The sequence below is a fragment of the Plecotus auritus genome (genome assembly GCF_963455305.1).
Source record: "Plecotus auritus genome assembly, chromosome: 13".
Classification (NCBI taxonomy): domain Eukaryota; kingdom Metazoa; phylum Chordata; class Mammalia; order Chiroptera; family Vespertilionidae; genus Plecotus; species Plecotus auritus.
In genome coordinates this window covers 19294207-19308915 of record NC_137779.1, presented here as the reverse complement: position 1 = coordinate 19308915, position 14709 = coordinate 19294207, and the positions used below count along the sequence as shown (strand labels likewise).

The 14709-nt window shown below is 44.8% G+C and overlaps 1 protein-coding gene across 3 annotated transcripts in view; it reads right to left on the bottom strand.

Moving 5' to 3' along the window:
* Window positions 1-3739: 3739 nt before the first annotated feature.
* The window catches only part of FLI1 (Fli-1 proto-oncogene, ETS transcription factor), a 129644-nt gene continuing 118674 nt past the window's right edge, over window positions 3740-14709 (bottom strand). For all 3 annotated transcript variants that reach the window (XM_080650359.1, XM_080650358.1, XM_080650360.1), the window contains 4 exons: window positions 11585-11650; window positions 9433-9492; window positions 7245-7292; window positions 3740-5754 (listed from right to left, as the gene is read on the bottom strand). In XM_080650359.1, the coding sequence (XP_080506485.1) occupies window positions 5225-5754; window positions 7245-7292; window positions 9433-9492; window positions 11585-11650 (704 nt within the window). In that variant the 3' untranslated portion in view covers window positions 3740-5224. The remainder of the gene's footprint in view (window positions 5755-7244; window positions 7293-9432; window positions 9493-11584; window positions 11651-14709) is intronic.

Genomic DNA, 14709 nt, shown 5'->3' with positions numbered 1-14709 from the left:
TTTCTGAATGGGATCCTTTCACAAAAGACAAGAGCTGGGCAATTAGGGAAGAGTGGATGGCCCTTGAGGATTCTAGGTCATGTTAGTTTTCTGATTTTCATGATTGTACTACATTATGGGGGAGAACAACGTTGTGGGAAATACACACTAACGTATTTGTTGGGATGAAGCATCAGGTTGGCAATTTATTCTCATATGGTTCAATAACCATTGGCTCAGTGGTTGAACATTGACCTATGAGCCAGGAGGCCACGATCTGATTCCTGGTCAGGGCACATGTCCGGATTGTGGAATGGTTCCTCAGTGTAGGGCGTGCAGGAGGCAGCCGAGCAATGATTCTCTCTCATCATTGATGTTTCTATCTCTCTCTCCCTCTCCCTTCCTCTCTGAAATCAATAAAAAAATATTTTTAAAAAAATGCCTTTCTGGCCGTAAAACAAAAATCTACTCTGTACTCAACTCCCCACTCAAAGGGCTCATCAGTTAGCAAGGACTTAATAAACATTCTTGGAGAAAACCTAGCAAAGACCAACAGATAACCCTGATTATAGATCTACTTCCTGTACAGGAATTTATTACGGGTTTTCCACGGGGATCACCTGATACCTCACAGGAACTCTTGCAGGAGATATTGACTGCTCAACTCCCCAGTGTGTAGGTGCAGATAGTTGCCCAGTAGGTGGAAGGGTCAGAATTTGAAGCCAGGTCCTTTGGCATTGCATCCTTGCTCATTTCTTTACCTAAATTGCCTCTCTTCCCACTAAGCAAACACATAAAGCAACTCAGTTAAAAAAATCTAAGTTTAGTTTTAGCAATTGTAGGTAAGTGAGTGGTCTCGCTGGAAACCTCTCTGTTTCCCTCTAGAGCTTTTAAGCGAAGTGTAAATTGACTATGTGCTTAGGAATTTCCCAGCTCAGACAGCCTGAAACAATTAGACAGGAGGCCAAGTGAGAGTGAGAGGGAGACAGACCCCAGGCTTGGGAGCCCACATTCCTTTTAAAAGCTTCCCTTCATGTGCTTCCTCAATTGGCTGAAACCCTAGAGGTTTGACTGGCTAACCCACTTCCTCTCAGAAGTGTCCGTCCCCCAGGGGAGCCTGGGATTTGTAGTCTCCAAATCAGCAGACCTTTCCTAATCCTACCCCTGGCTCCCTGGCTGAGGCAGTGCAGTTCAACTTCAGTAGCTTTCTACATGATGAAGTGTCCTCTGTGCTTTTTGCAAAACACAAAGTTCTTCCTGGATACGAGCTGAAGCCTCTGTTTATTCACCAGAACCCAACCCCTTGGCCCCCCATTCAGGTTCTTTATGACCTCCCCTCTCCCTCCCATTGATACTAAGCACCATTTTACAGCCTCAGGAGGGAGTGCTGGCCACCAGCCCAGTGCTGCTGTGAGTGGCAGATCCCAAGCTCAGTGGGAGCAGGGCAGCCAGGCTCAGGGTTGCTTCCCAACGTGGTGTCTTTTCAATAGCGTTTAAGGTGACATGTTTACAGGATGGCTGTTAATGAACAGGTATTAGAGGAAGCAGAGTGTGAAGCCAAGTTTCCAGAGGACCTACAGAAAGCACTGCCTTTTGTTTCGTTTTGCTTTGTGCTTTATTTCTCCCCCAGCCGTTGCCTTGGCCTGGAAGCACATTGGCGTAAGCTCTGGCCAGGTAGCTCAGTTGGTTAGGGCATCCTCCCCATATGCCAAAGTTTATACATACAAGAATCAACCAATGAGTAGAACAACAAATAAGTGGAACAACAAATCCATCTCTCTCTCTCTCTCTTTCTCATCAAAAATAAAATTTAAAAAAGAAAGAGAGACAGATGTTCCTTTCTGCCCTGGTGTTCTTGAGCCTCTTTTTTTTTTATTTTTTTAAAAAATATATTTTATTGCTATTTTACAGAGAGGAAGGAAGAGGGATAGAGAGCTAGAAACATCGATGAGAGAGAACCATCGATCAGCTGCCTCCTGCACACCTCCCACTGGGGATGTGCCCGCAACTAATGTACATGCCCTTGACCGGAATCGAACCCGGGACCCTTCAGTCCGCGGGCCGACGCCCTATCCACTGAGCCAAACCAATTTTGGCATTCTTGAGCCTCTTGATCTCATTTGGTCTAAACGAGTCACACCCCATCTGATGGCCCACACTTGATGCATGACCCATGGACTACATAAACATCTGATTCATTGTTCAATTGCATGGAGATATTCTTGCTTAAACAAAACAACGATTAGTTTAGGTGTCATTACATTTCTGGTGGTCACTGGCCAATAAACATGTCTCAAAACAGCAGATATTGAAAATAGAGCGTCCTTAATGTTTTTTTGACACTAAAAAAATATGACCTCCTGCTCCAAAGGGCTGTCAACTGTGGAGAAGACTGGTTTCCAGGAGAACTGCCCACAGCTGTGCCACGCTTCTCTCTCCTTGGCTCGCACTGTTTGTTAGAACAAATAAACGTCATGGCGTAGGTGCAGAACGCTGGAATGGGGGAAACACTGAGCCAGAAGCCGAAGGACAGAGATCCTGCTTGTCCTCTGTGACCAGCCAGCTGGATGCCTCCCGTAAGCCAGTCAATCTTAAACCTGGGCATTGCCCCTCCTTCCTCCGCACAAATGCCTCTAAGGAAAACATGGTGTGTTGGTCCTGTTAGCGAGTGGAATAGCTTCTTTTTATTTCTAATATATTTTTATTGATTTCAAAGAGGAGGGGAGAGGGAGAGAGAGACAGAAACATCAAGAATGAGAGAGAATCATTGACTGGCTGCCTCCTGCACGCCCCCCACTGGCGATTGAGCTCACAACCCATGTATGTGCCCTGAGTGAGAATCAAACTGTGACCTCCTGGTTCATAGGTCGATGCTCAACCACTGAGCCACGCCGGCCTAACACATTTTTTAATGGCAGGGTGCAAGTTAAACAAATTGGAGACCAAAGTTCTGGAGCACATCTCATTCTGCCTGGGTAGACCTGTTGTCTAGAAGATACTCAGTGTTACCAAGGGAAGCTCATAGGGTTACCAACACTGTGGGTCTAATTCCTCACATTAAGGACTTTCCAAGCCTCATCCCCTCCCCACTCCCCACCCCCCATTATAAAAAAGAGAAATTGAAAACAAGCTACCTAACAGTGAAGCACTTTGAAGAAAGTTTTTGCCTTGGGAAGAAAAAGGATCTTACAAATCTGCATGGGCCCTATAAAATCCTGGCATGGGACCAGAGGAAGCTGGGCCATCTTTCTTTTTTTAATCTTTATTGTTAAAAGTATTACAATATGTCCCCCTTTTCACTCATATGTGGAATCTAATGAACAAAAATAAACTATGGAACAAAATAGATCCAGAGACATAGAAGCATGGAACAGGCTAGAAGCTGGGCCATCTGATTCTCTGTTGGAGTAAAGGGGCGGGGGGGGGGGGGGCATTGGCCACTTGGGTTTGAGGAGCGTGGTGGATGCAATAGAATGAAGTCTAATGGACAGGGTCATACCCAGAAATAATGTTTCATCCAGGCACCCTGTGGCCCAGTCAATTGAGTACTTAAAATTAACCTTCACATGACTGATGATGTTTGCAGACATTTCTTTTTAATGTTATTTCAATCTTCCTCCAGCCGAAAAGAGGTCTATAGGATGACAGTCAAGGCCATAGACAGTCTGTGTCCAAGAACTGGAACAAAGCAAACAGGTTGGCCCAGGATGGACCCTTGGCCTATGGGAGGGAGTCAATAAGAAGACGACACCCTCAGGTCTGAGAGAAGAAGGCACAATTTATTTCGTTTATTTTACAACATAGTCTTCATGGACAGTTGTCAGCTTAACATAGTTTACAAAAGTCAACGATTACCTGCAAAATTATATATATTTTAATATCTAAAAAATATATTGCATATATAGGGCGGGAAAATCCCTTGTGCCCACAAGGGAACGTTTGCTTGTTCCTTTCAAAGTTGCAGTGATTGCAGGACAGATGGTATGTACAAACATGTCCAAAGCATCAAAGTTTCAATGGCTCTCCTTGGGTAACGTGTGCACACCTGTTAAATAACTACAACCAGTGCTTCTCTTTCTAGCAAGTCAGTGACTTAAATGTCTGTTTCCTTTTCAGCAATAGTCACATTATGCTTTTTTATTAAAAAAAAAAAAACCCCAGCTATAAAAACGTACAAACAGACCAAATGTACAGATTGACAAAAGATGTACAAATTACATTTAAAAAAATAACACCGACTGATTTGATAGTAAAATTGCCTTTGTGACCGAGGTCAACTCGTTTACTTATTCTTTTTAATTTTTTAATTATTTATTTTTAATACTGTGAGATATAGGAAAATAACTCTGCATAATTTATACAGTAAGTTGCCTTCTGATTGGGTGACCCTGGACTGACGGTCTGACAAGCGCACAGCGCCTGCGGATCTGTTTGTGTTTAGAAATCCCTAAGACTTTTCAAAGTTCTGGGACTCACTGTCACTATCTAAAAAAAAAAAAAAAAAAAAAAAAAATAGTTATTTAGTTCTCTGTCTTTCAGGAATGTCTGCGCTTGCATGAACATTTCTTAGTTAATATCTTGAGTATTTCTAGAGAAAATGGTCAGCCTAGTACATATTGCCCATTGAGAGGAATTGTTCAATGCCCATGGCTTCTTAAATACACACACATCTTCTTTCTTTAAAGTTCCAGTTGGGTGAAAACTTCACTGGCCTTACAACCAATGTTCCAGTTGCTATCCACTGAGTTAGGTCTCCCTAAAACAAGGTTATAAGCTTCCTGCCTCTATTTTCACTAAGTCTCAAACCAGAGCCTAACTGGTTAAGTCCACGAATCCTTAGCATAGTGAACCCTACGAGATCCATGATAAGACCCGTGTGTGGATAAGAAACTGCTTTGGTCATAAAAATAATAAAGAAAATTTACAGTTTCTTTCATAGAACCATGATACAACCATTCCAGTAATCTAAATATTCCATTCAGAAGATGATAAGAGATTGAGAATACACATTAGCCTACTGGCCCATGGAATTACCCATCTCTTTGTTCAAGGTAGAGGAAGCAACATTAAAAAAAAAAAAAAAAAGGATTGTTTTTTTAAAGAACAAATACAAAGGTTCTATCCAACAAGAAAGAACATCCAGTTTTGTTTTCTCTTCAAGGCCACGTATGTCCTTTAGAGTCCAAAGTATTCCAGGGAGTGTGAGGGATGGGCTTCAGCTAGAAGACCACCGATGATTAAGCTTCTAGTAGTAGCTGCCTAAGTGTGAGGGCACGTGGGTGTTAGGATGGCGGGGGACATTGGGGTTGGGGTAGATTCCGCCCGTGGGGGAGGTCCAGTATTGTGAGGCTGCTCCAAAGAAGCTGGAGGAAGTGACGGGCATGGAGGACGGGTGGGGCGGGACAAAGTTCACCTTCTGTTGATGGGCGTGGTAGGAAGGCATGTAGGAGATATCAGAAGGGTACTTGTACATGGACGACTCAGTTGGATGTGGCTGCAGTGCCTGGGCAATGCCATGGAAGTCAAATTTGTAGGCATACCTTTTGCCATGCACCTTGGTCATAATGTTTTTATCATAGTAGTATCGGAGGGCCCGGCTGAGCTTGTCATAATTCATGTTGGGCTTGCTTTTCCGCTCCCCCCAGCGCCTGGCCACCTCGTCGGGGTCCGTCATTTTGAACTCGCCGTTGGTCCCCTCCCAGGTGATGCAGCTGGCGTTGGCGCTGTCAGAGAGTAGCTCAAGGAGGAATTGCCAAAGCTGGATCTGCCCGCTTCCTGCAGGTGGTGAGACGGATGGGAAAACAGAACATTTCAGAATCCGATCCCCTAAATGCAAGGATTCCCTCGCCCTTTGTAAAACAAAACGAAACAAAACAAAACAAAACAGAATACATCTGTATTTCCTTTTACATTCAGAATTGATTTGGCAGCCCATTCTTTTCATTGTTCATTTGCTTTATCATTTGCTGCTGAGATGGGCATTATAAGCATAGTTAGATCTTAAGACAATTGGCCCCAAGGCCTGGTGAAATGCACTGTGGGTAATGAGGTGCTGGATGGCCCAGAGCTAGCTGTGTGATTTGGGGCAAACCACAGCCACTCCTTTGGGCAGGAATTTGGAATTTCTTCTTCTGTAAAGGCCTGAGTCACTGGCCAGCTCTCATATTTAGTGATGGAGTGGTTTTAATGTCAGTGGAAGAGTCTGGGCTAGGAGGCTGCTGTCAGTCACAGGCAGAAGGTGTGGCACAGGCTTCAAGCTGACAGGATGCTCCTTGGCAGGGCACTAGTGCCCAGCTCCCACTCTAAGTTCTACAGAGAAGAACCTGGGCCGACAGAAAAGTAACAGGAGAAGGAGCTGGCTGGCTTCCTTTTCCCTGGGCGGAAAGGGCCAGGCACCAAAGACTGGGCCTGGGGACCCCGCAGTGTCAGTGCACACAGCTGGGCGGGTGCGAGCCTCACTCCTGCACTAGGACAGCCTATTATCAGCTCACATGCTCGGCAGTCTTGATTTAGAACTCACTTGAGAGTTATTCTTTTTATAATAAACCCTTAAAATACACTGTCAAATTTATTTCATCTGCAACTTTTTAAGGACACACCTCTTCTGTAAGGCCAGATAGCTTGCAATGCTTTCTAAAATCAAGAATAAAACATGTTTGGCTGAGCCCGTGTGGTTCAGTGGTTGAGCAATGACCTATGGACCAGGAGCTCATGGTTCCATTCCTGGTCAAGGGCACATGCCCAGGTTGTGGGCTCGATCCCCAGTAGGGGGTGTGCAGGAGGCAGCTGATCAATGATTCTTTCTCATCATTGATGTTTCTATCTCTCTTTCCCTCTCCCTTCCTTTCTGAAATCAATAAAAATATATTGTTAAAAAAGAATAAAACACCTTTGGAATATTTATTCACTTGTGCCTCGCAGGAGGGAGGTAACTGAGAGCCAAGTGGCTTTGTGTCCTCCCACCCCATCTTTCCCTCCTGAAACCTTTCCCTGTGCCACTTATAACTAAGCTAAGGCTCAGTGCAGGTGTGCAGTGATAACATGCTTGCTTTCTAGAAACATCCTTGGCTAATGGACACTATTGCCACCAAATAACCCACCCTGACCTCACTGGTACACTAGAGAAACCGGTGCTGAATGTTTCAAGGAAAGAAGTACATGTTACTCCCCAGTCATGTGTCTGAACTTCGGACAGAGGTCTCTCTGATCTCACATAACTATGGAACATTCTAGAAAGAAAATCCTGCAGGTCAAAGTCAACTCACCAGGGTTGGCTAGGCGACTGCTGGTTGGGCCCAGGATCTGATATGGATCTAAGGAAACAAAAAAGGATATTTGCTTCACTGTTATTAAAAATATAAGAATAACAGCATTAACAATAAGAATACCTCAAGGGATTGTACTTTTATTTCAATCATAGGAAAGTCTGATTTCAGAAAACTTGACTGGTTTTTTGTTTGTTTGTTTTTGTTTTTGCAGACCCCAAAGATCTTGATCACAGTTAGGATTCATCCCAGTATTTATAGAAACAACATGGAATAGTAACAGCATTATATTTTTTTCATATTTGGTGTCTCAAGTTTGTAATAACAGCATTATCTAAAACAGAGTAATGAAACCATTTGGAAAGGAGCTGGCTATATATTTCATCAAAACGAATAAGGTTAACATAGTTTATTAAATGGGCTTGAAGATCTAACAGTTAGTGGTCTTTAATAGCTCTACCCATTACTAACAACTTTACACATCTCTGCTTTTCTGTGGAGGCATAAAACATACACCCCCAAACTCAAGCAGCTGGCTTCTAGCCCCAGCTATGTTATAAACTAAGGCCATTGGACCATCTCTGGGTATTAGTTTTCTCATCAGCAAAATGAGTGGGTTGGGCTACTGGATCCCTCAGTTCCCTTCTAGTACAATATTTTGTGATTTTAAGCTTGGAAATGTCAACACTAAACTAACCAGAATTTGTATTTTAAGTATAAAGTGACTGTTCTTGTATCTCCGTTTACTTAACATTTATGTGATTAGCTATAAAAAAATCTCTGCAATATTGGTTTTACGTGAGGTTTGTCTTCTTTTTCAGGGGAAATCATGGTAGAGAGCTTGATTACAACTTGACCATGTTGTTAAATGTTTGGTGCAATTTTACTATTTTTATGGTTATAATTGCAATTTTTAAAAAAATCAACATGATTTTTGGGTTTCTACTTAGGCCCACAAATTAACTTTGAAGAGTCCCTAAGGCCATTTAGCCTACCCTTTTCTATCCACACAGTATGACAACAAACATTTTTTTGCAGGTCACATCTGATTTTTGTTGTTGTTGGGGATTCTTTAAATCTTTTATGTCAAATCCCCTATCTGTCTTGTGTTTCTAAACTTTCCTGATGAATCTTAAGTCAATTTGCTATTGCTCTGTCTTCAGTGGAGATGGAAACAGTGTTTTCCCATCTCAAAGCAAATGGCTTATTCAAACATTAATCTCAGCTGTGTCACATGAAGAAGACATGGCTGGCCTTGGGGTTGGGCACAAGAGCTGCCTTCAGTTATATGAGGGATCTTCATATAGAATAGGAGGAGGATTTCTCCAGAGGGAAAACTAGGACACTTGAATGAGTTAAAGGGAGGGGACTTTGGCTCAAATAGTGGAATTGAGCCCAGCTAGGTAGTAAACTCCCTGTTGCTATAAGTATTCAAGTAGAGGTGGGGCAATCATAAGTCTGAGATGTTAAAGAAGGATTTATAGACCTGGATGTCTCTAAGTTCCTTTCTAATGCTAAAAGTCTCCAATTCCATGCTTTTAAAAGTTCTCCTGCCTGTCCAGCCGGTGCGGCTCAGTGGTTGAGTGTCAACCTATGAACCAGGAGGTCATGGTTCGATTCTCGGTCAGGGCACATGACCAGGTTGTGGGCTTGATCCCCAGGAGGGGGCATGCAGGAGGCAGCTGATCAATGATTTTCTCTCATCATTGATGTTTCTATCTCCCTTTCTCCCTCTCCCTTCCTCTCTGAAATCAATACAAATATATATTTTTAAAAAAGTTCCCCTGTCTAAATTGTTAAGTAGATCCATCACAGGATGGAGGTGTTTTTGAAAGCAAGGTTGGTGAAACACGAAAGGCTTGGAGAGTACTTGGAATGGGGTAGCTCTTGTCAATGAGCTCTGTGGCTTTTAGCAAATCACGTTGCCCCCTCTGGGCCTCAGTTTCTTTATTTTTCCCAACGAGGCATTGGAAGACTTCATCTTTAATGTGCCTTTCACCTCTGACATTTAACAACCTCATTCCAGTGCCGGTATTGACTCTCAGATCTGTTATGGTGTCAAACAAAGACCCTACGTGGAAAGTGATGACACAGACAGCACATTGTTTAAGTCCTCTCAGGTGGCCACATGGAATCAATGGCTGCGTGAGAAGCAGAGGAGGGGGGGTTACACATCGTGGACAGGTACCTGGTTGGGGCCGCTGTTCAGTATTCTTACTCATTGTTTGTGCTCCTGCCAGGGGAGGACCTACAGCAAGAGAAGAGGAAATCCGGTCAGTGGGGCCACCTCCAAAGGGGAGAGAAATATCTTGTCAGATGCCCTCCAGAGGAGAAAGCTACTTTCTCACTCACTCACTCACTCACTCACTCTCTACTCACTTTCTCTTATAGCTATTTATCTAGACCCTACTGTGCGCTGCCCATTCTTGATGCTAGGGGTTGAGCCATGAAACAGCAGCTCCTGCTAGAACTTCCAGGTTGACGGTGCAGACAGTGGCAAACAACAATGAACACCTGGGAGAGCACGGCTAATGGTATTGGGGCTGTGGGTTTCATTGTAAAAGTAGAAAATGTAGAGAGGTCCTCTAAGAGAAGGCGACGTTTGAGTGAAGAGCACCTGCTTCCTGTGTTGACTGTTTCCTGAGCTTCCTCCATGGCATCTCCCATGCACCCTTCCCATTCCTTTCCCATTCCTGTTATACCCATTTTAGATCTGTGCTGTTTTTCTGCACAGTCTAAGGCTCAGTCTGACTGGTATCTTCACCACTCCTCGCTCTTCCCACAGACCCGTCACATGCTATTTAGCCAGCTTAATCTCCCTAAACCAGTGGTCGTCAAACTTCGGCTCCCAAGCCACATGCGGCTCTTTGGCCCCTTGAGTGTGGCTCTTCCACAAAATACCACATGCGGGCGCGCACGTACAGTGCAATTGAAACTTTGTGGCCCATGTGCAGAAGTCAGTTTTCGGCTCTCAAAAGAAATTTCAGTTGTTGTACTGTTGATATTTGGCTCTGATGACTAATGAGTTTGTCGACCACTGCCCTAAACCATTGCACTCTCTGTCTAAAAACCTTAGTGATTCCTCATTGACTAGAGAATTAGGTCTGTCTTCCAGCTGTCCTTCTTTCCCCCTTCCTTACCTTCCCAGACTTCTTTCCCTCACACAGCTAAGCTCCAGGAACCCGGAATCCTCCCTGACTGTCAGACACATCAGCCTTGATGTCTTTCCCTGGCCCCCACTTCTGGGAGGGTCTGTCTTCCCCATTACTGCAGGTCCAAATCCTGCTTCTCTCTCTAGAGCCAGCTCAGATGGCCCCAGGTTCACGGCTAAAGAGTGATGTGTGGAGAGTGAAGAATGAAGGCTCCCTCCCCAGCTGCTCTGAGCCCGACTCATCTTTGTGAACCCCAACGTGCCTGGTGCTGGGCACAGAGTAAACAAATAATCACACATATCATTAAAAGGGATCTTGGGCCCTAGCAGGTTTGGCTCAGTGGATAGAGCGCCGGCCTGCGGACTGAAAAGTCCAAGGTTCGATTCCAGTCAAGGGCATATGCCTGGGTTGTGGGCTCAATCCCCAGTGGGGGGTGTGTAGGAGGCGGCCAATCAATGATTCTCTCTCATCATTGATGTTTCTCTCTCCCTCTCATTTCCTCTCTGAAATCAATAAAAATATTTTTTTTTAAAAAGGGATCGTGGTTATTGCTGAGGCATACATTTGTAACCCCAACTTCTTTCTTGAAATAATTCCCTTCAACATCCATTCATGCGCTTGATATTTTACTCCCTACAGGCAGCAAGAGGGACACATTCTGGTTCAGGAATTTGAGTCCTTCTCTTCTTCCCCCCTCCCCCCCCCCCATTAATGGGAAGTTTTGGGTCATACTTCAACTCCAATTGATGTCTCAGACCCCTTCCATCTCCTCACCAACTTATCCTTCATCTCAACCTCTCATGAAACGGGGACAGTGACCTTGACATGACTGAGCTTCGACGGTTTGAGCAGCTAAGTCATAGAGGGTCATTATCATCACTTAAATTACAGAATCCAAATCCAGTGACTATTTGTTCACATAGAACCTTTTCCTGAGAAACCTTCTGCCTTCAACAGTTCTCAAACCAAAGGCAATGAAACCAAACTCAAGGCTCTGAACGAAAACCCCAACCCTCTTTAAGGAACCGGTATCACTGACAGGCCCTAAATGGGCAATTAGTTTGGATGCCCACTCAACAACCAGGAAAACAAATGCTTGCTCCTCTCCTTTTTTATCTCATGACCCAGCTCTCCACCCCAACCTTGGAAAAATGTTTTCCTCCCAAAGACACAGTGACATTTACTTACTTTTGTTGAGGCCAGAATTCATGTTATTGCTCCACCCTCCTCTCCTGACTGAGTCGTAAGAAGGATCTAATGAAAAATAACAAATAATTGTACATCAGCATCTCCTGCTCTGCAGAAAGACTGCGTGAAGATGATCTTTTAGTAATCAGGAGAAATTAAATTTAATTCAGCAATCACTTTTCAGACACCACTAAATTCCAGAAGTGTGTTCTCGCCCTGGGGTAAAGGTGGGGTGAGTGGAAAAAGCATGAACATTCTGATTGGGAGCCAAAGTAACAGAAGAACCCTGAATTTGAAGTCAGAAGATTGGTTCAAGTTCTGTCCCCAACATTACTTGTCATGAGACCTTGGATGAATCACAACATATTCCTGTATTCAACCTTTTTTAATATGAAACTTAAAATTTACCTGATTTATCTACCTTGTAGGGTAGGGCTAATATTATGAACTGAATGTATGTGTTCTCCCCCAAATTCATAGGTTGATACCCAATCCCCAGTGTGATGGTATCAGGAGGTGGGGTCTTTGGGAGGTAATCAGGATGTGAGGGTGGAGCCCTGAGGGATGGGATTGGTGGCCTGGTAAGAAGAGGCTACAGAGCTAGCTTGCCCTCTTCCTGCCGAGTGAGGATGCCATAAGAAGTCGGCAACCTGCAACCCAGAAGAGGCCCTGGCCAAAAGCTGATCACATTGGCACTCTGATCTCAGATTCCCAGCCTCCAGACACGTGGGAAAGAAGTTTCTGTTGTTTATACATCACTCACTCTATGGTACTTTGTTAGAGCAGTCCCCACGGACTAAGACAGGTGATGATCAAATGCTAAACATATGTGAGACGTCTTACAAAGCTTTCTGCAAATATAAAAAGAAAGAAAACATGTCCATAGCAGCTCTGAAGAGATGGGCAGCGTCCAGACTCAAGACTCCATGGGAAGAATGTCTCAAAGTCCAGGCCCACGACCTCTCAGGTGGCCGGCTCCAGCCCTTCCCCAGCACACCCATGCTGTGATGATGTCTCAGAGGTGTGAGCACACCCCAGGCTCACCTAGGCCCTCATGTTTTTCTTTCCTTCCTTCCTTCCTTCCTTCCTTCCTTCCTTCCTTCCTTCCTTCCTTCCTTCCTTCCTTCCACTCTCTCTCTGTTAATCCTTACCCGAGAATATTTTCCCATTGAGTTTTGAGAGAGTGGAAGGGAAGGGGAGAGACAGAGAGAAACATCGAAGTGAGAGAAACACATTGATTGGTTGCCTCCTGCCTGTGCCCCGACCAGGGCTAGGGATCGAGCCTGCAACTGAGGTACGTGCCCTTGACCGGAATTGAACCTGAGACCCTTCAGTTCGCAGGCCCACACTCTATCCACTGAGCCAAACCTGCCAGGGCTCTCATGTTTTCCTCTTGAGAGTGGAAAGGGCCAGGCCTGATGACCACAGAGAAAGAAAAAAGGCCAGAGGTGTGGCTGGAATAGGGGTGGGAACAAGAAATGAGGGGATGGAGCGATGCCTCGCCTGGAAATGACTAGAGCCTTGCTTCCAAATCGCCATGGGAACTATTCCATTGAACCCGAACATCTGGGATCCCACCCTCTCCCACATGCCTCCATAGCTGTGCTCAGAAGCAGCTTCACTAACTGGCTGGAAACGTCCCTTTTCCTTCCTCCTGGTGTGAGTCCCATGATGACACGGAGCAGGCATGGCAGAAGAGCTCGAGGACACAGAATTATGACTTTCAAAGTCTTTCCATGAACAACAAAGAAACCATGAAAACCATCCGAACAAATGGAGCGCAAACCTCATCAAACAACAGCCTGACAGAGTGAAACACAAACCATCCCCTCCACCCCTTCTGAGCTCCTAACGAATTAGAATAAGAACTGCAAAGATGGATGGGCGCATCTGATCTTCTGTTCTAGTTGTTTCTGGCGAAGAAGAGACAAAAGACAGGGAGAATGTTCTTGTGGAAAAATCCACGTGCGAATGCACATTCCTCCTGGTTCTGGAAAAGCCAGTGCAGTTTTGAAACTACAGTATTTAGCAACTGGCATGAAAAGCAAAACAGAAAGTGAGGGGGTAGGGGTGGGGGGAGAGAGAGCAGGGGAAGGGACAAAAGGGAGACAAAGCTCAACTCATTTACGTGGTCTGCTTTTATTTTTACTTGACTTTTTTTTTTTTTTCACAATTCCTCCTGCAAGCAGATGCCTCTGCTTGCTTAAAAACAAAATAGAACAAAAGCAAACGAAAAACCTAACCTGTTTACAAGCTTGGAATGAGGTTGATGGCTCTCGTGGGCATTTTTGTGGGCTGTCCTGCGGGGGTCTGACGAGTGTGTGCAAAGCTGGTATAAGCCAAAGGAAAGGTGGGGTTCAAAGACTTTTCTGTGGTGGGGGATGTTGGGTAGGCCTCCAGTGATTTACTTCGGAGTGACTTCTGCCATGTATTGAGTGCTTGGCCATAGAGTGGATATTAGGTAATATGAAAATGTTCTCTATCCTTGCATTGACTATGAGAAGATAACTATGATTGTAAGGAATGATGGGTAATGGACCAAAGGAGTGGTGGGGACATTAAGGCTACTGGAGGTGAAGGAGGGGAAGGAGAGTATCATTAGCGTCATCTGAACTGAGCGAGACCTCCTTGGAGAGAAGAGAGTGAGCAATGCAGACAGACATAAGGCAGAAGTGGGTGATGGGATGTGCAAGTGATGTCTGGGGACAACCATAGAGGCAGCTTCAGGACTGAAGGAGAGGAACGAGTAGGAAGAGAGGGCTAGAAGAGGGGGCCAAGGGCGTGTTCAAGGCCATGTTGATGGCAGTAGGCAAGTTTAATGACCTTGGGGTGCAGGCAGTGGAAGCCCAGAGACATTATGGGCAGGCGGCAATGCCATGAAAACAGGGGGTGGTGGAGGACGAAGCTTGTGGTGGTGTGTAGGATGGGAGAGTGCCTGGGGGAGGGAGGTGAATTGAGTAGGAACAGAACAGGAAGTGGAATAGAAAGTGACAGATTCATGCAAAAAGAAAAAAACAAATCACTAAGTTCCAGGAACTGGTGTGTGTTATCTGAAGTCCTGACTTGCCTCCTGACTTACTGAACTGATAAGATCTGTGTTAAAGTTTTCTAATCGTTTTTTCTGC